We start from the raw sequence: 27370 nt of genomic DNA, 5'->3' as shown, positions 1-27370 counted from the left end.
ATGCCTCTGCTATCGAGGAATGTTTGCACTGCTCCTTTAGGGGTACACGTGCAATTTAGTGTTACCTATGCTTTTATGCTCAGGATGTTTAGATTATCTTGGGTGCTTGATAACGCAGATCATTTTGGAGCTCCCTTCAGATTCTAGGAAGATGATGCTTTGTCAGATCATGCAAGCTTTTAAAGTATGAAATGTATCAGTTATAGGGTCTAGAACTAATTTGTCTGAGTTGATAAAAGAGAAATAGACTTTTGACAAATGAACAAATAATGTCATTGCTAGTTTCGTGAACCAGGATGTCTGTTAAACTGACAAGGAGTACGTACAGATAAGAGAGATGCATTTATTTCTCCTGTTTCTTTGTTTCAGATTTTTATGAAACCAGATTTTGCCTTGGAAGATTCCATAACGTTTAATGCGGTTTTACCATGGTCTCATTTTAGTACTGCTGGTGGAAAAGGAAATCGTGATGCAGCTTCCTCCAAGTTACTTCAAGAAAAGGTAAGAATCTGATACAACGTGTTGTTACTCACCCTAGCTGTCACTACAAAGAAACTACTAGCAGTCTAGTCCACCGCTGCTGTCTTGTGTTAGTTGTTGAGGTGTTAGTGTTGCGGACTTTTGTAACTTAAGTTTTACCATAGAGTCATAGAATGGCCTGGGTTGAAAAGGACCACAGTGACCATCTAGTTTCAGTCCCCTTGCTGTGTGCAGGGTCGCCAACCACCAGACCAGGCTGCCCAGAGCCACATTCAGCCTGACCTTGAATGCCTCCAGGGATGGGGCATCCACAACCTTCTTAGGCAACCTGTTCCAGTGTGTCACCACCCTCAATGTGGAAAACCTTCCTCCCAGTATTTAACCTAAACCCCCCCCGTCTCAGTTTAAAACCATTCCCCTTTGTCCAATCACTATCCATGCTTGTAAACAGTCATACCCCCTCCTGTTTATGTGCTCCCTTCAAACACTGGAATGTTACAGATTATTAGTAAGCAATGCAGGAAGCATCTTACTTGAGAAGAGCTCTGTTCCCTTCTAAATAAATGTATCTATGAAAACTTGGGGGAAAAAAATCTGCATATAGCATACTAATTGGCTCTTTGAGCGCTAAAACTTATGAAGCGGGTATATGTTGAGAACTTCACGGACATGGAGCTGTTAAGGAGGAAGAGAAATTCCATGAGAAGGCAACAACAGAGGCTTTAGAATACATGCTAAGACTACTGCTTTCTAGCATCTCAAGAAAACTTCAGGTTCAAGGTTTCTGTGTTAAAAGAAATCCAAAATCCAGGTCTTTTATACATCAGGAGCTTTCTCTTCCCTCAAGTCATCTGTACTGATCCATGTTTGCATTTCACAATGGATTTGGATGTGTTGGAGGGCAGAAAAGCAGAGCTGCTTCACTCGAAGTATGAGTCCTGTCTTATGCATTTTTTACATTAGGATTATGTAGTCAGAGTAGAAAATAATTAATAGCTATAGGAAGTCAACATAATTTTGGATTCTGATGTAACTATAATTTTCCTTCCTATTTAATTTACTAAAGCTTGTAGGAGTTAGCATTAAAATAAATAAGTAAACAAAACAAGAGAGGTGCCTTAGGAAAGAAATAACACAAGATCTTCTGGAAGACGTCTGCAGATCTCCAAGAGTTAGTCTTCCTGCTTTCCCTCCAGGTCAGGAGGAACCAGGCAGGCTCTGCTACAACGTAGCTTGCTCCTTCCATGTCCATGATACTTAAAGGTGGCCTCTCGGAATGCTACTCTGTAGTTTCTCATTGCAATTGCTGTGCGATGATGAAAAAGCTGTGTCTGGCACATGCTTGAAACTTGGGGATTGCCTCGGCACTTGGCTGGCAACAGCGGGATGGATGCTCAGCAGTTGGAGTGAAGAGGGCCCAGAGCCCCTGTTGCTGCAGCAGAGTGGAAATAAGGCTGTAGACAGCTGTGAGTCATGCTTTCTTAGTGTGATGATAAAAATACCTAACGTAGAACAGTCCTGTTGCCTTCCAAACCACATACATGAAACCATATTACTCAACTTCATGTTACTGGAATGGGCCCACGCTTTTTGCTCTTGTTTTTTGAAGGCTCTGGGCTGCCCCAGGTTTGCTCACATCAGTTAGATAGTTATCCTGCTGCACTAATTTTCACTTTAGATCCCAGCACTATTTTTACAACAGGTTTTGGAAAAACCTGCCATAAACACATGTACTTAGGCTATTACTGCTTATCTACTTGAACAATTTCCCTCTGAAAATTTATTCATTCTATTTCTTGCCCTACGTTGGGACTGTAAGCTCTTTGAGGCAGGTGCTGTCATTTTATTCTGTTTGTTCTACACCACTTTGTGTAGTGAAGGGGCCTGGGGCATCTGGTTGCAAAAATTATATATATTTATATTATATATAAATTATCATAAGAACACTTTCCCTGATTCTTGTGTCACAGCCTGTCTCAGCTTCTCCTATGGACTAGATGTGTCACAACTGATTGGTGGAGGATGTTTGTGCTTTAAATATAGTACAAAAAAGATGAGTTTGCACACTGTGTAAATCCCCACTGTTAAAACTATGCAGGATGAAAATAACTGCATAACTGACTTTTTTTTTTTCCATCTCTGGATAGGCTTTTTGGAATCCCAACATGAGGTTTGAGAGCTTGGCACCTCTTAGAAACCAGGTCATTTGAGTATTAGCATTCGGATGAGCATTCTAATACCTCAGTCCTTTGAGTTTGCATATTCAGCATGAGCCAGAACACAGAGCTTTTACAGCTCAGATAATCAGGCCAACTCAGTGGTCTGGTAACATAATAAATTTGCATTTGTTCAACATGAAGATTTTCAATCTCAGGTTCCAAACATGTAGGCCTGTTTTGTCTCTGGCAATCCCATAGTGCCAGTGCACATGAAGTAACTTTAATAGCAGCTCAAACTGGTTGGCAAAAAGCAACTGCAGCCAGAGATCTCCTGAGGATTTTTTTGCAAAGATGATGCTACAACCTACTATCTGAATAGAGCCATTCCAAAGTAATTCCATCAAGCACAGTCATGCTACATCTTTTATCAACTCAAATGACTCTCAGTACATAGCATATTTGCACACGTATGCTGTTCTTACTTGCATGCTAGTACTGAGAGCCATCTCAAGGTTAATGGCTGTGTTGTAATGGTGCCAGCATGCAGCCCATGCAGTACAAAAGCTTGGGTATTTTAAAACTATTTGTCTTGTCGTTTTCAAGCAGGTTAGGCATCAGGTCGGCCTTCCCAGGGTGATTTTGAGCTTATCTAGAAGGAAGTGAACAAGCTATACCATGTGGTTATTTTCTTGCTACTCTGACAAAGGGTTTAATGGAATACCATAGCGTTTTTGATTGCTAGCAAAATTTTCATGATGCAATAAAACATTTTAGCAGTACTCTCAATGTATAGTTTTGCATGGTGATGAACATGTCGTGCCATTACAAGGCCTTTTGATTTCCCCTTCCATTCTCTTTCCAGCTGAGCCATTATCTGGACATTGTGGAAGTCAATATTGCTCATCAGATTTCTCTGCGTTCTGAAGCATTTTTTCATGCAATGACCTCTCAGCATGAGTTACAGGACTACCTCAGGAAAACCTCCCAGGCTGTAAAATTACTTAGAGAGAAAATCTCCAAAATTGATAAAGTAATGTGTGAAGGCTCTCTTCGAGTTTTAAGACTGTCGCTCACCAGAAATAACTGTATAAAAGCATACAATAAACTGAAGTTAATGGCTACTGTACATCAAACACAGCCCACAGTACAGTTGCTGCTGTCTACTTCTGAGTTTGTTGGAGCTTTGGACTTGATAGCAACAACACAGGAGGTGTTGCAGCAGGAACTTCAAGGCATTCACAGTTTCCGGTAGGTAACCATCTAGGATTTGACTAAAATGTGAGCAGAGCTAGAATATGTTGTGTGTGTTCTGCTGGCTGAAGGGGGAAGATATACCCATGTTTCCTTATTCTTAAAGGACACAGTATAACATATGAGCATATAACGTAAGTATAGCATAAGTGTAAGCATGAGTATAGCATTAAGACTAATGCATGTGCTAGATACATTTTATATTGGTACATTTTTAGTATTGAAATGCTTTATACTCCTTTCTTGTCTCCAGGTGGTTTAGGAGTGTGGGGTCCGAACCTTCATCTTGCAGGGTTTGTAGCTCACAGATGAGAGATGGTTTCCAAGCTGTGATCTGCAGTCCTGATGCACACAGCATCCCAGCTCTTACTGCAAAGCTCCATTCCTCAGCCCTGTCTTGACTGACAGACTTTGGCACACGCTGGTAGGAATGTTCAAGTACCATGTGCTGAGTAGGTCCTAGCTCCAGCCTACCCTTGTGCTGGAAGGAGCTTTGCAAGCAAAAGCCAGTGCAAAGCTGTCAAACCCAATGGCTCAAAAAGTGGTCAGATGACAACTTGTTAGATGGGATGTGTTCAGCAGCGTCAGCTCTTGGGAAAAGCTGTATTTACAGTGGCCAGAGGGTGCTCCCTATTGCTTCATCCTGATGAAAAATCCAGTTCTGTGAGCTGCTAGAGCTGGGATGGGAAGAAGCAGTGAAGAGCTGATGCCTGAGCTTCTGTTACTATAGATTTTTCACTTGTGTTCGGATACCTAGAGTTCCACATGGAAGATAGTGCTGCACTGGGTCACCTGTGATGTATGGGAACAGCAGTACATAAGAATCCTTTCAGCAGATGCAAAGTTAGTGACCATGACTGCTGTGTATGCTGCAGAAGTGTTGCATGCTGAGCAACCACTGTGGTGTGGTGTTGGCGGAAGTATGTTAAATAGGTACTAAGACTTGTATTGGCGAGCTGGGGAGCTGTCTGCTTAGCTGAGTTACTGTTTCATTTGGTTTTGAGGTTACATGGTTCCTGCAACCCAGTGGTTTCCAGTTTTGTAATAAAAACATGGTTATTGCTCAACAACCGTACCGAACCATGGACATTCTGTGCTGACAAACCCCTCTTGAATCAGCCAGAATGACTGCTGCCGAAAAATAACCAAATTCTAGGTAGAAATGAACTCAAGAAAAAAAAAACAATCTTACAAAAACGAAACCAAAACAACTTTTTAAAGGCTAATGAATCCAATTGAGTGATGCTTGTACTTACATTGCTGATACTGAGTGTTCTTCTACTAACTTGTGACCTTGATCAGAATTCGTTTGGTTATGCAATTGAGTAACCTGAGTTATGTGCAGTGTCAGCAGAGAACATACTTGGTGCTCCAAGACTATGCTGTTGTTTTGAAATTGTAGTTGGGTGTGGAATATATTTGCAGGCCCGTAAAAAGGCATTTCAGTGAACAGTGCCTACTTGGTTGGTTTGGTAGAGGTTTAAAAAGAATAATGAATTCAAAAAGTAGTGATGCAAGTGGGAAATGTCCCCATTGCCTTGGCTGGTAACTATTCAGAAAGGTAAGTAACATCACTCCTCACCCCCACCAGAGATGCAGTGCTGTATCTATGCCCCAGCATGGTTGCTCCCAAGTCTCACAGTGGCCACTGATCATTGCATGGCTGGAGAAATAGCGTGCGGTGAAAAGGTGGAGATCTTTAAACTGAGCCATATTGCTTAAGCAGTTCCCTACGATAGATTACACAGGTAGGCATCCAGACAGGTCTTGAGTATTTCCAGAGAAGGAGACTCCACAGCCTCTCTGGGCAGCCTGTTCCAGTGCTCCATCACCCTTACCATAAGGAAGTTCTCTCACATGTTTGTATGGAACTGCCTGCATTCAAGTTTCAGGTCATTGCTCCTTATCCTATCTCTGCACATTACTGATTCATTTGCCTCCCTCCTCTTTTTTAGGTATGTATAAGCATTAATCACATCCCCTCTCAGTCTTCTTTTCCCCACAGTGAACAGCCTCAGCTTTTCTTCATACAGGAGATGCTCCAGGCCTTTTATCATCTTTGTGGCCCTCCACTGCACTCCTTCTAGAAGTTCCCTGTCTTTTTTGAGCTGGGGAGCCCAGAAGTGGACACAGTTCTCCAGATATGGCCTCAGGGCAGGGTAGAGGACGGGGAAATCACCTCCCTTGCCCTGCTGACCACACTCTTTAGTGCACCCTACGATACCATTGGCCGTCTTGGCCACAAGGAAACACTCCCGTGGGGGGGGGGAGAGAAATTAATTTAGAGTGGTATAAAAGTGGCAAATTTGGAAACTCGTCTGTGTTTTCTGACAGCCATTCTGTCATGTAAAGCTATCCCTGTATCCCAGCCACATGGAGTAAATCTCCTGTGACTGTATCAGAAGTTTGAATGCTGGAAATGGAAGAACCTGATGCACTAGGTGCAGACAAGCATGAAATATTCTTGGTTCTGCTTCACTTCATTGGGAAGAGAGGGTACTCGGCACCTTCCAAAGAATTCTTGCTTCCATTTTTAACCTCCCGTTAATATTCAGGTCTATATGTTTTTACTGCAAGATGATGTTGCCTCTGAAAAATGCATGGTTACAGCTGCTCTAAGAACCAGAAGACTCGTGCCTCCCATTAAGCTAGCATTGATTGCATGGAAATTACCTGCTGCGTGGTTATTTTCTTCAAATGTGAACTAATGATTCATTTTCAGGTTGATTATGTAGCTTATATCTCAATGGCTGTTTTCCTTAGGCACCTTGGCTCACAGCTCTGTGAACTGGAAAAGCTGATAGATAAAATGATGATTGCAGAGTTTTCAACTTACGCTCGCAATGATTTAAATAGACCCCTAGAAGATGATTGCCAAATTCTAGAAGAGGTATGTCTCTTATTGAAATAAACTGTCTGATGAGTATGTCTGCATCTGCAACATCCTTAATTAGCACCGACTAATTGATTCGGTAGCAACATTGCCATTTTATGTAATTTCTCATTTGAATTCCCCCCATACCTTTCTGTACTCGGTCTAATTAAATAATCGTAACTAACCGTATGGAAACATGATCCAGTGTTAGAAATGATTGCTTCTCTTTTAAATGTATAGTAAGTTTTAGTTTGGGCACTTGATGAACTTCAGCACGCAGGTGAGAAAGAACACGGACCCTTATGGCTGCTTGGCCATAAAAATCCACTTTTGTGGTGAGGCTTGCGTGCTGTTTGTCTTCTGTCTCCCTGTGCACTCATAGGTGCTTATATCAAGCATATGACTGCCCTGAATGCATGCTTCATTTGCAGGTTGTATTCCTTTGAAGATCTTGAAAATGAAGCTACTGTGATGGCTTTGGTGTGCCCGCACTGTTCTGCAGTAATTGCTAGCTCCTGCGAGCTGTTTAGCCCTGTATAACGGATGGGTTTTGTGACATACGGTGAATGGCAGTCATGTTGAAATACTCCTATTTCTTGCTCTACCATTTCTTCCCACCTTCTTGCAGCAGTGTGTCACTTCTCACTTGTGCTGATGCAGTTGTCTTCAGTGTCATTCTGGGCAAGGAAGTGTTAAACTTAGGAAATGTCTGTAAGCACAATTGGATGAGCACAACTGAGGAACACGAATGAAAGAGGCTGGGAGGAAGGAGCTCCTTTAGCTGGTACTACCACAGGAAGCTTAGTACTGTTCAGTCATGGCATTAGTCTGGAGGCACTGGACTGGTGTAAATTCTGTCCACCATGTGTTTGATTCATGAACTCTATTGCTGCACAGTTTTCTTGTTTTCCCCTTGATGTTTTTAGTGTATTCCTTTTTCTTGACAGGAGAGACTTGTATCACTAGTATTTGGACTTTTAAAGCAAAGAAAGCTAAATTTTTATGAAATATATGGAGATGAAATGATTATTACTGCAAAGAACATAATAAAACAGGTAAGCCCCAAGTTTTTGACTTATCCAATAAGGTTGCCTCAACCTCTTAAAAATGTTTGTTGAAGTGGGTAAGAACTGCTCAGATGCTTTTTGCTGGCTGATGGTCACATGTTTAGGGAACCAGCAAGCATTAAGGGCTTTGGAAGCACAGAAATCTCTTTGCAGTGAAGACTTTATGCAAGGAATAGGCAGCCCAAGTATGGCAGAAGATCACAGTGTTCTCTGTGTGATTACCACTGTTCTGAATCCACTGACCTTAGCTTAAATTTGTTTTATCTTTTAGCATGCAGTTTTCCCAAGTGGCATAGCTTATCACAAGCCCCAGAAATAAGGGCCTGCCCATACTGTGCACATCTGTTCTGGGCCTGGACCTAAAACCATGAGGTGCATGAATGAGTAAGACCAGGATTAAACTGTTCATCTGCACGTCAGTCTCTGTTGTTTTTTTACTTACCTATATCAAAAGTCACAAGGAGACTTTGAGTTCTGCTTAGTCAGGTAGCAGACAAGTAGTACTCTGTTTTTCTGCTCATTTTCAGTCATGAGGTGTTTTTCCCAGTCTTCTAAAAATATTTGTCTTCATGTCGTGATTTCTTAGGCGACACCTCTGCTCAATAATATACCCAGGTTTAATCAGTTTCGTCATAGAATCATAGAATAGCCTGGGGTGAAAAGGACCACAGTGTTCATCCAGGTCCAACCCACTGCTATGTGCAAAGTCTCCAACCACCAGACCAGGTTGCCCAGAGCCACATCCAACCTGGCCTTGAATCCGCATCCACAGCCTCCTTGGGCAACCTGTTCCAGTGTGTCACCACCCTCTGGGTGAAAAACTTCCTCCTAATATCTAACCTAAACCTCCTGTTTCAGTTTAAAACCATTCCCCCTTGCTCTGTCACTATCAACCTACACAAATAGTTGTTCCCTATTAATATGCTCCCTTCAAGTACTGGAAAGGATTTCCAATTTCCAATGTAACTTCCTGTTAAATAAGGAAATTGGGCGGATCAGAGTCCTGTTTTCACAGAATCATAGGGGTTGGGAGGGATCTCTGGAGGTCATCTAGTCTGAACTTACAAAGATATTTTTCTTTAATGGAAGAAGCATTTCCCTCCCGTGTCCCAAATGTGTTTGCTGTTATAGTGCATTGCTGGCCTGTTTTGGTCAGTACTTCAGTAGCTCCTTGTTGTCAGACTGGTGGAAGAGCAGAGGTCTGTAAGCACTGAGCACGCTGCTTAGGTCAAGAACAAAGTGTGTTTTTAAAAAGCGTCTGTGCTGAGCACCATTATTCAAAATGCAAGTAAAATCCATGTAGCTTGAATTGGCTACCAGCAGTCAGTCACCACTTGGGCTCTTTTCATTTGAAGGCAAGATGAGTCCATGTGCCACTGACTCCTTTCACCAGGTTATTGACTGACGCTTGGAGGAAGAACCCTGCTGCAGTGTAAATGGGGTCAATCTGTACTGTGGGTTTAACTGATAGCAATACAAAAAGAGATGGGTAAACGAATCACTGTAAGACAAAAGATGCATTTGGAGCAAAAATCCATTATTCCTGGAGATCTAAAGAGGTATAAAGTGGTATCTCTAGGAGTCATTTGAGGAAAGGCTGCAGTGTAGCAGTAAGCACGGAGAAATCTAGGAATGGAGGCCCTTGATATTTTCCAGCCAGGTGACTGGGGGGGTTTGTCCTGCTTTTGTTTGGTTTTATTCCTTAGAGAAAAAATGTTATTAAATGATACAAATATGCCTTTGCTTTGTTTTTCCTTCTTTAATATGAGGATTACTGTGCATGCTATGAAACAACAGCAGCAGTTAGAAAGAAGCTAAGATCTCTTTTTGTTGTTGTTTTTCCCCTTTAAATTTGACAGTGTGTGGTTAATACGGTATCGCAGATAGAAGAAATAGATACAGAAGTGGTTGTTAAGTAAGTATACAGCTAGTTGTGTTGTTTTTCTTCAATGGTGGGTGGGGGACAGGAGATGGATGCTTTTAGCACAGATAAATTAACCATTCTAATTTGATATTAATTTCTATATAATCAAGGAGTCTCCTTTTATTTCACCTTAAGCCTCTGCTCCTGTCTGCCTCTTTGAAAAACTGTGTATGTTCTTCTTCTCATTCAGTCTCTAATGTTAGAAATTGTTCCCTTAAATTTAACTTCTGAAATAAACATTAATATTCCCTATGAACCTCCCTGCATGCAGCCTGAACTGCTGTGTCTAGGCATGCACTTCTTAACTGTGTGAAGGTATTCCCTGTTTGTGTTAAAATGTGTTGGTAGTTTGGGTACACTGCATGTGAAAGGAGCTACCTGGGCTGAGGTCGAACAATGCCAGTACATAAGAAATGGGCACACGAAGCACAGAGGAGGCGAATGCCATGTCCTGCAGCCAGGAGGGGGCAGCCCCTCACAAGATGAGAGGCAGAGGCCGGCTGACTTGGAGCAGATTTGTATGGCAGGACCTGTGGGTTCTGATGGGGGGAAGGTTGGCCATGGATTATGAAGTGTCCTTAACAGCTGCAGCCTGGGCTGCGTTAGCATAGCTAGCAAGTTGAAGGAGATGATCTTTCCCCTCTGTTTTGAGGCTGCATCTAGTTGCTGTGCTCAGCATCGGACTCCCCAGCGCAAGAAAGGCATTGAGATCTAGTGACTGAAAGAGTTGGGCAGTCCTGGGGAGTGGAAAGCTCAGGGGTGAGGTGCCTGCAGCTGCATGGGAGAGGTACAGCTGAGATGGAGAGAGAGCCAGGTTCTTTGTCCAGGTGTGCAGGGGAAGGGCGAAGAGCAGCAGGTACAAGAGAAAGCAGAGGTTGGACGTGGGATCTCCAGAAGGCCCCACCAGCCTGTTTTCCTGCAGCTCCACGACTCATTGGGATCAGCAAAGGGCTACCCTGAGACAGTAAAGCCAGAGCAGTTGAAAATACAAAGTGAGCAGCAGAATCTGCATGGTGTTCGTGCTGAGACTGAAAGACTGGGCACAGCATCACTTTTAAATGTTAAAGATTTATTTGTTCACCATTCTCCAGTGTTTACCATTCTGCACTTGGATCCTAACTCTTTGTTGTAGAGTTTTAACTTCTGTTCAGTCAATGAATTTTCTGCCCTCTGCTACAAACAGCTGACTTTCACTTTAATAAAAGTGATCTCATTGCAGTGCAGCAAAATGAACTTAATAACACAGCTAATAACACAGCTGTTGCAATACTTGCAAGGTATTTTTGGTTTTCATTGTTGTCTCATTCTTTGGTAAAAATGTTACTAGCTCCCGAGCTCCTCCTTCATGGTAACACACACTCATCTCTGGGAAAAGAGTATTATGCCCTGGAAAAGCTAAAGTGAGGCTTCTGTTTTTCTAGTGTGACCTATCTTTCTGTGCCTCCTTCTCCATTCCACTTGCATACACTGTTAATCATGACAGTATTTCAGGTGATGTCTGTTGTCTTGCTAGATAAGTCTATGCAGTTTTCCTTGCAGTTCCAATTCCATTTAGAGCTTGCTTTTGTTCTTGATATGCCGGTAGTCAGCATGGTTAGTAAATATTTGCTGTTTACCAAATACCGTTCTCTTTTTTTAGGCTTGCAGACCAGATAAGAATGATGAATTTTCCTCAGTGGTTTGATTTATTGAAGGATATTTTTTCTAAGTTTACTATCTTCCTCAAGAGAATAAAGGTAAGGCATTAATTTGCCAAGATTTTCACGTAGCTGGTTCAGACACAAGATAAAGTGAAGTTACTTTCCATTTGAAGTTTTTTTTGATTATAGAATTCAAACTAGATTGAAAGGAGGGATATGTGAATATCACCATCCAGGGTAAAAATGATTAGTGCTAACAAAGAGAGCACTGGGAAGGAGATAATACCTCTTGTAGCCTGATTGCATCCATCTCAGGCTGCTGGGGATTAGGACAGGACTTTTGTATGTGTTAGATTGCTCCAAATGAGGTTTCTTTCACTGTTCTCGGAAACATCTGATATAGGTTACCATCAAAGGCGGATGGGTCTGCCTTTGAATGCTAATTGCACAGTAGGAAATAAAGCCAGGATTTAGTCAGATTTTTGTGGGTAAAAGAAAATCTTTTCCCTGTGCAAGTGTATGGTACAGGGTTTGGGGTCTTTTTTTTTTTTTGTAATGAAAGTTATATTTGATTCTAGGCAACGTTAAATACTATCCGTAGCGTGGTTCTCTTGGTTCTAGACAAGAACCAAAGAACCAGAGACCTGGAGGACACCTTGCAAAAGAACTCTGTGAAAGACAGTCCCGTGGACACAGAAGTGGCTTACCTGACTCACGAAGGCATGTTTATAAGCGACGCGTTCGGCGAGGGGGACCTCCCACTTGTAGCAGCTGACACTACCTCTCAGAGAAACACTTCTCCCAACAGCGAGCCCTGTAGCAGTGATTCGGTCTCTGAACCAGAGTGCACTACCGACTCTTCATCCAGCAAAGAGCCAACATCGTCTGTTACTCCAGGAGGAGTGGAGATGATGTGAGTACATGCAATACCTGCCTCAGCTGTCAGGAGCAGGGTGTTGGGAGCTGGGGGTTGTGTGCTATAAAAGTGACGCTGGAGGAATGTGCTTTTCTAGGTAAATGAAGTGGCTCTCCACCGCCATCGTGCATACAGACTGCCACTGTCCCTACTCAAATTTGTTTGGTTAACTTTGTTTTCACCTCTGTATATATAGTGGCACAAGGACCGATGTCCGCTCTCTTCTGCTGGGGAGCCTGCTTCTGTAGAGAGCAGGGGAGATACAAGTCTACCCTACATGAAAGAACACTGATTGCTTGTCTTGGCCTTAGTTGACTGAGTTGACTGTTGCCTGCACACGTTTACTGCTCCTACTATTACCCCTGTGTGTCACTTCTGTTAGGGGTCTTCCTCCTCCAAATCACTATGAATTTAAATGAAATCTGTTGCATTTGAAGCAGGTTCAGGCTATTGCATGTCCCAACACTCACCCTATGTTGGGAGAAAAACACAACATGGAGAGGAGTCCACGGAGTTAGAGTGAGGAGAGAGGAAGGAGGAGGCAGCAGTATCTCAATTGGTCTGGAGAAGTTAGCTAACAATAGACTACACAGATGAAGCTCTCAAGCAGCAAAAGAGTTCCCAAGGCTGACTGTGAAACTTTGCTCAGAAATGGACTTGCTTCACCCCTTCTTTGTTTTCCTTTGTACCTCTGCTCCATGTTTGGAGTAGGGCATTTCATTACACAATCAGGGTGCTGCTCGCCCAGTTGATGTGCTGTTGTGTCCCAGGCTTTCTCCCTCATGCTGTCAGCACTAGCAGCCAGGCTAGACCAGAAGATTATTATCTTAACTGGTTAGGTGAATGGCAGAGCTGTGCTTATGTGCTTGCTTCACAATGATAGACAAGCCACAGACTTATTTTAAATGGCCAGGCTTAGGACCCTGAAGGGTAAAGAGGTAGCAGAATGATGGCTGTAAACTTCAGTCATGAGAGCACAGGGTATTTATGGTAGACCTTACACCTGCACTGGGACTAAAATGCTGTGTTTATCCATGATACGTTTGTGATGCTCAGATGTTACGGGAGCTGGGTGATGTTTAGGTCAATAAACATTAGTATTTATTGTATTAGTAATGGTTGCATGGTTTCTTCCTTAAGTAATAGTAATTAGGATATTAAAACAAAATATAAGGACAGTTTGGTTTTGTTTGCTTGTCACAGGGATTGACATGGCATTGACAGCAGCTTAGATGGTCCCATCTGTACTTTGGTGATTAACTATGTTTAACAGCTGCTGCAAAGCTCTTTCTTCTTTCAAATTGTGAGCAGAAACACCGTTTTCTATGAACTGATGTTCAAACAAATGGTTCTGTCATTTGTAGGATCAGCGATGACATGAAGTTGACTGAACTGGAACTGGGCAGGCTGGCAAATAATATTCAAGAGTTGCTGTATAATGCTTCTGATATCTGCCATGATCGTTCAGTCAAGTTCCTCATGGCAAGAGCAAAGGTAAGGAGTTTGGATCAGGCTGCTGGTGGAGCTTCATCCTCAGTGTGAAGTTACTACAAGTTACTGGCTTAATGAGTAATCCTGAAATTGCTTTCTCAATTGGTATTAAGTAATTGTTGTCACGGTCACTTGATGTTAATTAATGCCCACAGCACCCAAGCTTTAATGTATCACATCATTGTAAAGTAACATGAGTTTCACTACTTTTCTGTTTCTATTTAATAATCTGACTTGCTGTCTTTGAAGTTCCATGAAGAGAATGCATGGTCTGTGACAAGACAGCTGTTTGTACTGCAGTCTCCCTACTCTGTCCCATGTAGGATAAAAGAATGTGCCTTTAAAATACTGCTAACCCTCAGATGTGCTGTCTAGTTGATTCTTGACTTCTCTGAATTTTTGTGGTGTTATGTCTCCTTACAATGCATGTTTCTTTGCATACAGGGTGGCTTCCTGGAGAAGCTGAATTCCAATGAGTTTGTCGCTCTCTCTCGCTTGATGGAAAGCTTTATCTTAGATACTGAGCAGATCTGTGGCAGAAAAAGTATGTCCTTGAGAGGAGCACTTCAAAGTCAAGCCAATAAATTTGTGAATAGGTTCCATGAGGAGAGGAAGACAAAGCTAAGGTATTTCTGTGGAGAAGACCTTCATGTTCTTACATGCATAATTTTTATCAATTAAACACCATGGAAACACAAGTCTTTCATAGGAAAACACTAATCTTCATTGCCTGGTAACTTAGTTGTACTTAGGAAGGGCTGGCTGGGCAGCCGCTTTAAAACACAATTATTTTCAACTGTTTTAGGTTTTTACAGTTTTCAGAACAGTCTCTTTAAACTGGATTGTTCTATAGTTAAGTAAATAAGGACAGCTTGTAGCTACAGGAAGAACTCAGAAGTGATGTTGGAGGATGGGGTTGCTTTATCTCAGGAGTTAGTTGGGGAGGGAAGAACCTCCAAGAAAAAAAAACAAGGGAAAAAACCAACCCACACACCACAAAAATCCAGCCCATACTGGGAAACAGTCTTCCCAGTAACACATACCAAGTCCCTTTGTTTTCATTCATCATAAGCACCAAAGTTCCAGTGTTTCCACATTGTTTCAGTGGCACTGATCTTATAAGGAGTTTTATTACTCACTGGGATTGTCTGTACTCTGTGATAGTTTAAATGAACAGACTGTAAGATCTCTGGGCCAAAAAGGTGTTTTTCTGGTTTGCTATTACTAATCATCGAGCACCTCTTTCTAATAATAAGGTTTGATGATGTAACATTTTGGGCCACTGGCTCTCTTTATATTACTATAGGTTTGATTCAGCAGCAGTACAGGCAAGAGAAGTGTCCAGACAGGGTGTTTTGTTTTCTCATCCTCCTTTCTTTTGTCTTTGTAACTTAAGCCTACTCTTGGACAACGAGCGCTGGAAGCAAGCTGAAGTTCCTGCCGAGTTTCAGGATCTTGTCGATTCTGTGTCAGATGGCAGAATTTCTCTCCCTGAAAAAAAGCCAACAGGTACGTATCTTGCTGTTCTACCATTAGTGGAATCTAAATGTGTGATCTGCAGAAGGTGCTGCTGAATGCTGATGGTTGTATTCTGCTCTGTGCTTGTTTTCTGTAGCATGACTGGGGCATCAGAAGGAAGGAAACAGATGCTTTTTTTCGTGTTAGCAGTGTTGAAACTTGGGCCGACTTCAAAAGTTTGTTTTTCTTTCATTTGAAAACCCATTTAAGTGTCAGCACAGGAAGGGAGTTGTGTTCCCAGTAGTATTCCCAGCGTAAAGGCTTAGCTTACAGTCCGTGCATAAATTTAGTCTTTCATTGAAGTGCTGCAAGGGAACAAGGAGTATGTGCATGTGTTCAGTTTCCTTTGTGTTATGAAATGCTTTGCACCTTTCCCTTGCTTTGTCTGCCAGTTGTTCAAGTGAAAGACAGCATGCTGTATGGCCACTCGTGGAAGTGAAAACTTATGTACATTCAATTATTTACTTCGACACAGAAACCTTGTGTGACCTGAAACAAGTCACTTTTTTCTCCTTGTGCTTTGTTTCCCCACATACATTATGGGAACGCATAATGTATTCTTACCTCGTGGGGATTCTCATCCAGTATTGTCACGATAAATGTCTGTGAACAGTTAGAATGGGAAGATAGCATTCCCAGAGGGGAAGGAAGATGGCAGTAGGTGAGAAAACAGTTATGTTGTGGTGCAGAAGCCCTGTCTGCCCCTCAAAAGGAGTGCAGAAGGGATGGAAGGTATAAGGCAATACACAAATCATGGAACACAGCTCCAGTGCTTGTCAGCCATTCCTCCTAAAGAAGCTCTTGCAGCTTTCTTCAAGAAGATAGGAAACCGAAGGCATCAAATTTAGCATGAAACACTGCATCAGTAAGAGCTTCTGCTGTGAAGCCTGAGGGAAAAAGTGGTTTGAAGGTAAAATATTAATATACATAGCAAATCACTGGAGAATCTACAGTAGAAAACCTCGTAGCTTTTTCTGCTTTTCTTCTTGTGTTTCTAACCTGTTGTATTTGAAGGTTCTAAATCTGTAATGACTGTGGGACTTTGGGGGATTTTTGATGTAAAATCCCATCTGTATTCAAGTCGGTATGACCAGTGAGGTTGCTCATTAATTGTAGTGAGTGACCCAGTTTTTTAAATGGATCAGTATCCCAAAGATTGATTCACTGCTTTCAAACCTGAGTGAGGGGATGCCTGATTTCTAGAAACCAGCTTTTCTTTTTAATATATGCTAGTTCTTAGTTCAACTCATCCTTTTCCTTTATTGCTAAAATGTTTAGGTGCTGAAGAAAGGAAGCCAACTGAATTCCTTATTGTCGAAGGACAAAAATATGCAACAGTTGGGTAAGAGTTACTTTTCCCTTAACAGTGGGTTAGTTGGCAAGTGTTTTGGGGTAGAACTGTGATGAATACTAATAGCTCTAGCAATCTTATTTAAATAGAAATAAAACCGTTCCTTGCACACATTAGTTTCCTTTTAGTTCCTGACCAGTTTTAAAGCTCTTCCGTATTATTAAAATACTGTTTCTTCTCTTCAAGACGAGGCTGAAATTTATGGTTTCATTTGAGTTTTGCAATTTTGTCATGAAAACACTTGTTCATGGAAAACATAGATTTATTGTCACAGCACATTGTTTTTATTTCTCACAGTATAGGTAGTCTCTGGCAAAATACACAAGCCCTCTACTGATTGATTGCTTATCTTACTCAGAATGAAAAATAGAAGATGAGGGCTATCTCGGAAGCTGTAATCCATGTTTCTTGGTAGCCTGATCGCTTTGGGTTTGAAAGTAGTTTCTTGTAGCTGGCTATATCACAGATATTTTAAAGTACGTAGTACTCCCACATTTCTTTCATTCTGAAGCATTCTGTGTTTCCAAAGATGGAGAGCCTTAACTGTTAAATATGCCTGGGGGAGTTTGGTTTTTTTTAGGAGTAAAACCTGGAAGATCGCACTTTCCAGAGTCCTAACATAACTTACCCCAAACTTAAAGGGAAAAGTACTGATTTACATAAAGTCTTTGACCAGCTCTCGTTTCGTGAGTTGCTTCATGATGATGTACCATTGTTCAATTAGAAGCAAGCTGGTGGTTCAGAACTTCAGTGCCAGCCTACTGATATCACTGCAAAAGAGAATTTCAGGTCAAGTAGGAGCGTTTGAACATGCTTCAAAGGATGAAGTCTACTCACTAAACTGTGTATTTGATAGTTAATCTCTGCTCTTTGAAGCTTTATTTTTAGCTCTGTGGACTAATTGTCAGCTTCACATTGGTGCAAATGCTATTCTGGACACTTACATGCATTTTCATAGTATTTAATCAAATGCATTCACCAAAAAAAAACCTACAAGTTCCCTCAGAGCTTTCCAGATGTTTATTTGCAGTGATTGATCTCTTTTTGACTGCTCAGTATCCACTGCATCCTTTTCAGTGGTTATCATTTTCCTATAGGCTGGGCTTTGTACTTGCTCAAAGTTGGCCAGCTAGACAGTCCTATAAGAAAGGAGCTTTAGATTTTGCCCAGATGACAGCTGCAAGGAGACTTCTAGTTCCACAGTAATTACTTCTGGAGATGGAAAAGTTCTGATAATGAACATCAGAGGCTTTCTTACCTCTATGTTAAGTACTTTTTCTACACACTTCCCCCTGAAACAGGTATTCTTTATATATTTATATGTATATTGTTCCATCTGTACCTCAGATCAGTTAAGGGGCATATTTTACACTATAATCTCCAGCATTACGTGGCTTTTTATCAGTATGACTGGCCTGCTTGTTATTTTTTTGACATCATCTGTGCACTGAGGTAACATATTTGGCTGTTTCTTCCCTTGTAGGACAGTATTGCTGTTAATAAGAATAATCCTCGAGTACTGCCAGTGTGTGGATAACATTCCTTCCATCACCACCGACATGCTCACCCGCCTGTCTGATTTACTGAAGGTATGAGTCCAAATGTGCTGTCTGTGCCAGCTGAGAGTATTCAGGGCAGTGAACTTACTGTAATGTTTCACGTGCTTTTACAACTTGATGAAAATGATGCAAATTATCTAGAAATGGTTGCATTTGTTACTGTGTCACAAGGTAGGCTTTTAAGCTAAGGGTGCTGAAGGTGCCATGTGCTGTGTCCGGAAGGCTGTTGTTCATCTCATTCACCAGGGCTGGTTTGAAATCCCACCTTGTAGTGTTCATCATGGCTGCCCATCCTTCATGCAGGATGTAGGATTAATGCTGCTGACAAAGAAGCCGTTTGATTCCAGGTGTCATGGAGATCTGTCTGTATTCAGGAAGGGAGCTAGTCTCTCGATTTCTGCAAGTCAGTAGAAGCATGAGAAATACCATGGGATGAAACTGCTGCTGTAAAGTGTAAAGCTATCAAAGACCAGGCCTTGTTTCATTCCTTTCTCTCTAGAGAGGAGGAATACTGGCAGAGTATATGCTGCAAGGTGATACAAAGAAATGGTGATAAAGGGAGTACTTGTACGTAACTTAAAAACTTGATTATATATCCCGAGCTCACTGTTTGTTTATTTCAGGGTTTTCATGTCTGTCTTTGCCCACAATGATTATATCAAGTATTAGAGTTCTGAACATAAGCATGATGGATAGAAGGCAATCATAAAGGGGGCTGAAGGGGATGGAAACATACTGGAGAGATGGGCCATGAAATAGTATCCTTCTGTTGGTGGTCGTTATCTGAATAACCAGACACAGGAATGGTTCCTGTACTCATCATTTGTGCTCATCCCTAAACCTTCACTCTTAAATGCCATTCAAGGAGAACCCCATCAGTTTGGGACTGGGGATGTTCCTTTTTTTTACTGAATCTGCTGCTTCACACAGGACTTGCCGCTCCTTTGTGCAGGCAGGCAGAACAGCAGCAGCTGCCTCAGACTTAAGCACGTTTGCACCTGTGTTACTTCTTTCTCCCTTCTATTTCTTGTTGTAGCTCGAGATAAATGATTCATGTTTTATTGCTTGGTATCCAGGCATCATGTGGCATCATGTGCAGTTTAGTTGTAGTTCCTGTCTCTGTGGCAGTGAGATGACCGTCAGAGAGGTGACAAGGACAACTAGCAAAAATAAAAGCACATTCTTTATGCTTTGGACAAAATAAGTGTCCTTGCAGCTCACTACTGTTTATTTGAAAACTGTCAAAGCTAGCAAGTTTTGAAGGTAGCAAGAATACTCTGTGATTGGAGGCTGTAAAGTGGTTCCTGGATGATGGAAGTTTGTGGCTATAACCAAAGTGAAATGACACCTGTGAGTGAACAAAAACGCGGTCATCATCATTGGAGTTAAGCTGGCACAGATGAGAAGGTTTGCAGCTACATTGCCAGAATGCAGAAATACTTTTCTCCAAACAGTCACAAGGAGGAGGTGTTGCTCTAACCTAAGCTAAATACCTCAGAGGGCTGAGGCTGTGTAGGATATCTGTCTTTGGCTCGGTGGATCTACTTCCTAAGTCCACCAGGAGGCACAAGAAAAGATCCTGCTTTTCAGGAGCAAGAGAGGAAGTGAATGTAAAACAGCTTCACGTCCTTACCACTATCCAAGAGCAGAGTAGGCGATGCCACTGTAGCATCACATGTAGCTCTGGTTCCATTGTTAGTACTAGGTCTGTGTTGCTCTTCTGGCCCCACTCCATTCACAGTACATCCTCTGCAGTCTGGAGTTCTGTGACTAGCTTCAGGCAGTAGCCAGGAAGGTTGTTTCCTATTTTTACACAAGGAAGGCTGAAACTTTGGGTTTGTTCTGATGTTATTGTGAAGCAAGAACTGTGGAACAGAATTGTGACACCCCCCCCCCCCCCCCCCCCCCCAACTCCCCATGCCACCAGCATAGCTGTGCTCAAATGTGAGCTCTGGAATTCCTGCTGTCCCTTTGGAGCAGGAGTTGGGCACAACAGGAAAGTTTTTTCCATCTCTACTGCATCGTGCAACCCAGCATGGAGTGTCTTGGGTCTTGAGTTGGGCCAACAAATAGAATTCCTAAGACAGAATATACTAAGAGGAGCTCTCTTACTGTCCCAGAGAGTCCATTGGTCTGTGTCTGTCGAATAACATTTCTCTCTTGGAGCTACATTAGAAAGGTCAAGTTACGAGTCTTCTAATATACCAGAAATTCCTCTACCCCTGCTTTTTGGCATGCCTGAACATTTTCTGTGTGACACTTCTTAGATTTCCATGTTCTGTGGTGTAGGTAACACCAATTCAGCCACCTCAGCAGTAGTGAGATCGATGCTTTCAAGTTTTCCTCTATGGTAAGCAGCGTGAAAGGTGTGGAGCCAGAGGCAGAAACTCATTCTTCTGTTCTCCGTTCCTTTATTACACTTAGTCTGTTCTACTGTAGCCGTTAAGATTTTAATGTAACAATATAGTTTTAATACCTGCATTTCTACTTCCCTCTGATGAAGGGAGCGTATATCTGCATACACAACATATGTTTTCATTATCTTCTTTTTAATGTCTCATAGTATTTCAACTCTCGAAGTTGCCAGCTGGTGCTTGGAGCCGGTGCACTGCAAGTTGTTGGGTTGAAAACGATCACTACAAAAAATCTAGGTATGTGTTTCCGTACTTAAGGCATCGACTGTTGTACTCCTGCCTATTAAAAAAGAAAATAAAACAGTCCACTAAACACTTAAAACATAACACTAAACACTTATGTTTGTGTTGGGGTGCTTTGTGTGGAACACAAGGTGATAAAGCCTTGCTTATTTGAGGGTAAAACGTGTACAAAAGCTAACTGCCTGTGCAAGAGATGCATGAAAATCCAACCAGTCCCTTTGCTGTCTTAGCTGAACGCTGTGAGTATAAAGCTCCACTGTGTTAGGAGAGGGAAACAAACAGGCTGGCAGGTTTGCCATGAAAATGTTTTGACTGTGGGAAGCTGCAGTTACTCTTCCAAGGGTGACTCTGGCATCTATGTGCCCAGTGTAGTGCTTGGGTCTGGAGATGGGCGGTGTAGGCAGAGGGTGCAGCCAGACCCCAGCCTCCCCCTGTGTTTTGCTGAGCTGTGCCATCCTGTCTGCCCTGTGGTGCTGTTTTGGAACAGTGCGTCCACAGATTGCTCCTGTGGCTTGTAACCATGCTTCGGTAAAGCACAGCATGATCTCAGTAGGTGGCCGTGAACCAAATAGCAAGTCTTTATGTGGTTGAGTGTCTTGGTGCAGTGAGGTAAATTAGAGCTCTGTGTGCTGAATCCAAAGTCAGATTTGAGCTTTAGATTGTGCAGCTATTCAGCTGAACTGACAGCCCAAAGTTTACGTGCCTGGGCTGCTCCAGCTGCTGCAGAAGGGAGGCAGTGCTAAATGCACAGCTTCATGCTGCGGGAAAGCCTGATGACTGTACTCAATGAACCCCTCCTGCATGTTTTAAACTGTTTCCTGAAATGAAAAGCCTTTAGCAATGGGTTGAGGCAAATGCCTTAAACTCCAGTTCCTATGTTTAAGGGTGCAATGATTATCAGCTAAGAGATCAGCTTGAGGTGGGTGGAATCAGAGGCTCCCCTGGAGCCAGCTTGGCCAGCACAGAGACTACGCTGGCACCACCATGTTCTGCTGCTGGCTCTGGCCCTGTGTGCTCAGGAGTACTTCGGTGGTGGGAACCCTGAGGGCACTCAGGCAGGAGCTGGTTCCAAGCAGTTTGGTGCTGGCAGGGCAGCATGTTTGTGTACATGGCTATGGGGAGAAACATTGGTGCCTTGGGAATGTTTCCACAGAGGTTAGATAGCTGCTGAGTCAGGTCTGCTGGGATCTCTCTGATGTCTGCGTGTGCTCAGGACTCCAAATGTCAAGTAGACACTTAAGGCCCCTTGTAAAACTAGTCCCTTATTCTGTATGTTACTGCAGCTGGGTGTGAATAGCCAGGTGCTAGTGTAGCCTTTTCACTGGGTGGGCTCCTCCAGTGGAAATAAATGCTCACCTCCTTCCTTGTATTTTTTTAAAGCACATTAAATTGTGTTTAGATCTATCTTATTAAAGGAGATGCAGTCTATACAGAATGACTCTTCTGGTGTACTAATTGCCTTTCCTCTCTCACTTCTGGATTTACAGCCCTTTCTTCACGTTGCCTACAGCTAATCGTACACTACATTCCTATTATCAGGGCTCATTTTGAAGCTCGGCTGCAGCCAAAGCAGTTTAGCATGCTCAGGCACTTTGACCACATTACAAAGGTAACTCTTTTGACATTTCCTAATGAAGCAGGAAGTTCTGCTTCTCAACTGTGCTCTGAAAAATATGAATGTCATTAGATAATAAATAAAATCTGCTTTCTCTCTCATTACAGGATTATCACGACCACATAGCTGAAATCTCAGCAAAGCTCGTTGCCATAATGGATAGCTTATTTGACAAACTGTTATCCAAGGTAATGACTTACAGAAATAATTAGACACTGAATTGCTGTTGGAGGTCTCACTGTGTAGCGCCTAGTTGTTTCAAATGAAGTCTTAAACTTTCTTCATCAGTTGTTGGAACTCTTCTATATACACAAAGCTCTGTGTTGCACTTGTGCATTTGTTTCAACACTTGTCACATGGGCGTCAATTGTTTTCCTCCTTCCTCCCCCCAAACTGTTTCTGTACCAGATGTGATTGAGCTGGTGCAGATGCTCTGCCATGCAGGAACTGAAGTGCCCTTCCTCTGGGCAGTGCTATCCACCAACAGCTCATCTGCAGCCAGGCTGCCACCTCCTGCCTCTCCCCAAAAGCTGGTTCCCCTTCCCTGCATTTCCTGATGGTGCCTCATTTCCTGCAGCTGAGGAAGCAGAAAAAACTGCCTGGGGGGAGGAATTTTCCACAAAGAAGGATCAAACCATCAGTAGGTCTGCAAGCCTGTGGACTGCCAGCCTGCACTTAGAGGGGTCCCAGTGTGTGGCAGAAATGATGGCTCTGCCATTAAATGCTCTTAGAGTTTTATGAGTGTCTGTCAACTGAACTGATCGGTCCTGGGCAGGATCCAGTTCTTGGCTCACCTAGAAGTAGAGAGCACTGCCCTCCTTGGGGCTGTGGAAGATACTGCCCTGAGGTGGGGTCTGCTGGGCCTGCTAATCTGGTGGAGAAACTACGTGAGCTCTTAAAACTTAGCATTTGCTTCGGGTCTTATGCAGGTCTTATGCTCTTGTTCTGCTCATGCTTGTAAAAAGATGTTTATGGTCTTTTCTAAATACGCAAACAGTGCTCTGTTCCCTGTGCAAAATAGCAGTTCTATCAAAAATGTCGCTCTTTGAGCCCTTTTTTGTCATCTTCCTCTTGAAAGTGAAAGATAAATGCAAGAATTTTGGTTACCAGTACTAACCAAGATAGCCCACAGAGTGTCATTAATGCTGTTCTTGTTTTTGATGGTAATTATTAAGTACCCATCCCCTGCTGTCCTTCCATCTTTCCAGCCTGCTCACCTCTTGTGAGCTGGCAGGATAAAAGAACTGTGAATATTCCTGTATTTTAAAGGTCTGAAAGGCTTGAGTGAGAGTGCCTGGCTCATGTGAGTCAATGCAACCCACAGAGGACAGAAGAGGATGCCATGTGTTGGTTTGCCTCCCTTCCTAACATTTCCCATAATCTGGTTTATCTTGTTCCTGCGGTGATGAAATCTCAGCACTGAAGGCAGTAAAGAACATAAAAAAAAACCTGGGAAATTTGCAAATGGGCAAACTATGCAACCGTGTCAGTATCTTCTTGGAGTGACTTATGGATGGATAAAGCGGCCGTCTGCTTTTAAGTGTGCAAATCTAAAAGGATGAGCAAGTGAGTTTCATGGCAGTGCCGTGTCTAGTGCGGTTTAAAACCAGATTGCACGGTCTAGAAGGCACGCTGCTTGGAACAAGAGAAACAATTTAGCCCAGTCGTTAGGCTGCTGGCCTGGTCCTTGGCCAGTGTGAGATGTTGCTTTAGTTTCTCTGAGCCCACGGAGCAGGAGCCGTGCTCACACCATCCCAGTGCAATGAGGCCGAGTGCTGTGTACGGATCCTGGCATCTCTGTTGGCTTTGGCATGGAGTTAAAAGAAAAAGGGGTGGTACAACAGTTCTAAAAACCTCTCTTTTAAAATTGATTTGAAAGGGTGCATGTTCATGGAAACAACCCGGGTGGAGTTCTTAGCTTCTCTTTCTGCTTGCTGCCTTGTGACTATCTGGAAAGAAGAGCAGTAAATCTGTCTGATATGGTATTACCTGCTGTTGACCTTAGCTGGAGATGAAAATGGGCAGCTACTCTCAGCACTGGGCTCATGTTTCCTCCTGTTGCTGCTGCTCCTCTGTCACAATGAGGAGTTTGTCTGTAGTCCCGCAGGAGCCATCGCTGCAGCTTGCCAGTTCCCTTTGGCTTTGTACTGTACTGGTGAATTGTAAGTCATCGGTTGCCCAACTCTAATGTCTTGAGGCACAATCCAGCGTGCTGTGCGGAGAGCAAGGGCTCCTGGAGTACTAAGCGCTGTGTTTCTGCTGCTGTTAGTCATTGGTTTGGCTTCTCCTTAAAGGCTTTCTCAGAACTTCCCATTTTGTTTCCCCTGTTTCATCTCCCACTCAGGCAAGCTTTGTTCTCTTTCGCAATTCAGACTATCATACAAGCAAGCATCTCCTCCTGTTTCTTAGTCCTAATGAGTCTAATCTTCCTCTGAATGCTGCAAGGCTCTGTGGAGATAGCAAAGGTGACCACGGGTGTTTAACCCAGGCTTATGCCAGCACAGCCTCTCCACCAGTAACTGAAGTGCTGGCTTTGCTGCCGGCGTAGTTTTTCCAGATACTTCAAAAATCACATTCCAGTCTTTCCTTCCCAGAGCAGGGATGCAAATAATCATAGAGGAGTAGATTCCTTTGGTGGAGTGCTTTGAGATTAGTTAGAGATGAAGGTGTGGAAATGTTCAGATTTCATCCTGGTTTGAGTGTGACTGTTTATAAAGCAGGAAATGCTTAAAGATGGATTGTGGTGATAGTCCTTGGGTGAATAGCACCAGGTTGTGCACAGTGCCCATTTGATTTGTGGTAAGTTAAATGAAATTCATGGTAGCAGCAGCAGCACAGAGCTCCCGCTGGCTGTTGGAAACTCTCCTATATAAACTGTTCTACAGGGACAGAACAGAGTAACTGGTTTTGCTTTTATTTCCAGTATGAAGTGAAAGCTCCTGTTCCTTCAGCGTGCTTCAGGAATATCTGCAAGCAAATGGCAAAGATGCATGAAGCTATATACGACCTCCTTCCTGAGGAACAAACTCAGGTGAGCGTTACCTCTGAAACCCATGACTCCTCTCTTGCAAATGCATGTGTACTCCATAACAAGGGAGACTTCTGCTTTATCTGCACGGGGTGGGAATCTTTGAGTTTTGGCAAAACCTACCCACAGCTCTTGGTGGGAATTCTTCTGTCACACACTGCTCAAAGAAGGTGGGTTCTGAAGGTTCCAAATGTATTACGCAGCTGGATTGTACCAGATGGCCTTTCTCAGTGTTTTGCTGCAGTTAGTGCTACTGCAGAGCTGTAAATCTAAGGACAGGAAGGACTGATAGAGTTGCTGAATGTGCTGAATTGTAGCTTCTCTTTTACGCTAAATTAAATGTTCCCTTCAGATTGCTTTGTGCACTTCCTCTTGGAAAAAGAAAAAAGGCTCTAAATGGTTATAGTGCAGGAAGAAGATTAATTCTCTTCTTCTAGCAGTTTCTTGATGCTTCAGACAACAGGGAAGAGAAATAAATAAATAAAACTGTCCTTTAAGTGCATCATGTAAGAAATAAGCAAGAGTATGCTCTGTCCTGTATGCAGTGGTATATTGTAGTGTGGCCAGATAGACTAGCAGGAGGAAGGCCTGGCAGATGGGAAAAGCACATGAATTGCATGAAAGAAAACGGAAGGTTAGTGGGAGTTCAGATGTTTGCGGTGTATTCTCTGTAGGCAGTGGGATGGCTCCTCATTCGGTTTGGTTTGGTCCTTCTAGATGTTGTTTTTGAGAATTAATGCAAGCTACAAACTTCATCTGAAGAGGCAGCTGGCCCACCTAAATGTCGTCAATGATGGAGGACCTCAGAATGGGTAAGTATCCACATTTCTTTTTCATACTGATTAATTTAAATGGGCAAGCGTTGTCTTATGCAAGAATTTATAGGAGTTACTGCAGCCACACTCCATGTTTCAGTACTCATTTGGAGCTTTTTACACTAAAAGGCACAAAGACTTGTGCCTTTTCTTAGTAACTATGGGAATGCAGCAAGCTTGCTAAGAGGTTGGGAAGCCAGGCATTGAATTCAGCCAGCTTGCCCTCATGCAACAAAGTGTTGTCTTAGGTTGAAGAAGTCAGAGAAAGAAGTTAGTAAACATTCTGAAGTGTTGCTGGAATGAGGAATACTTTTGTTCCCATCCAAATGGATTCTTTCATGTTTTGCATGAGCTTATTCATCCTGTTCTCTCTGTTAGAATCATAGAATCACCAAGGTTGGAAAAGACCTAAAAGATCATCCAGTCCAACCGTTCACCTATTACCAATAGCTCCCACTAATCCATGTCCCTCAACACAACATCCAGTTGTTCCTTGAACACCCCCATGGTCGGTGACTCCACCACCTCCCTGGGCAGTCCATTCCAGTGCCTGACCACCCTTTCTGAGAAGTAATACTTCTTAGTGTCCAGCTTGAATCTCTCCTGCCGTAGCTTGAAACCATTCCCTCTGGTCCTAGTTTATCTGTATTTGTGGTGTAGTTGCAGACAATACCAAGTTGCTTAGTAGGAAAGGTGTAAGCTGACAAGCTTACTGACTAGCAGTGATGCCGCAGCAGCCCAAGCTGAAATCAGAGCACCCAGGGTGTGTTCTTGGCATGTTTCATCTGTCCTGAATCGTGTGCTGTCATGTCTTCATGCTGCTGCCTTCATTCTTGTGTAATGCTTGCAGCTGGAGGGCCTAAAAGGGCCCCTCTTCTGAGAACAGGGTCCTCTAATACACCAGCGCTGTATTTCCCAGCACAAACACCCTCCCATCAGGGGGATCCCTCCTCTCCAGCTGGAAACGGATGCCCCAAGTCTCCTTCTTTTACAGCAGCAGTTATTTTCTCTAGAATACACTCCA

General features: G+C 42.9%; 1 protein-coding gene across 1 annotated transcript in view; it reads left to right on the top strand.

The window, feature by feature from the left end:
• Positions 1-27370, top strand: part of VPS54 (VPS54 subunit of GARP complex) — a 42993-nt gene that overhangs the window by 13837 nt on the left and 1786 nt on the right. Inside the window, exons 7-23 of the mRNA XM_072331391.1 lie at positions 370-501; positions 3502-3887; positions 6654-6780; positions 7713-7820; positions 9692-9747; positions 11396-11492; positions 11975-12309; positions 13677-13806; positions 14248-14429; positions 15200-15312; positions 16600-16663; positions 18156-18261; positions 20795-20882; positions 22376-22497; positions 22611-22691; positions 25427-25534; positions 26249-26343. Of these exons, the coding sequence (XP_072187492.1) occupies positions 370-501; positions 3502-3887; positions 6654-6780; positions 7713-7820; positions 9692-9747; positions 11396-11492; positions 11975-12309; positions 13677-13806; positions 14248-14429; positions 15200-15312; positions 16600-16663; positions 18156-18261; positions 20795-20882; positions 22376-22497; positions 22611-22691; positions 25427-25534; positions 26249-26343 (2330 nt within the window). The remainder of the gene's footprint in view (positions 1-369; positions 502-3501; positions 3888-6653; positions 6781-7712; positions 7821-9691; positions 9748-11395; positions 11493-11974; positions 12310-13676; positions 13807-14247; positions 14430-15199; positions 15313-16599; positions 16664-18155; positions 18262-20794; positions 20883-22375; positions 22498-22610; positions 22692-25426; positions 25535-26248; positions 26344-27370) is intronic.

The sequence above is a fragment of the Excalfactoria chinensis genome, chromosome 3 (assembly GCF_039878825.1).
Source record: "Excalfactoria chinensis isolate bCotChi1 chromosome 3, bCotChi1.hap2, whole genome shotgun sequence".
Lineage (NCBI taxonomy): Eukaryota > Metazoa > Chordata > Aves > Galliformes > Phasianidae > Excalfactoria > Excalfactoria chinensis.
This window is presented reverse-complemented; position numbering and strand designations above follow the sequence as displayed.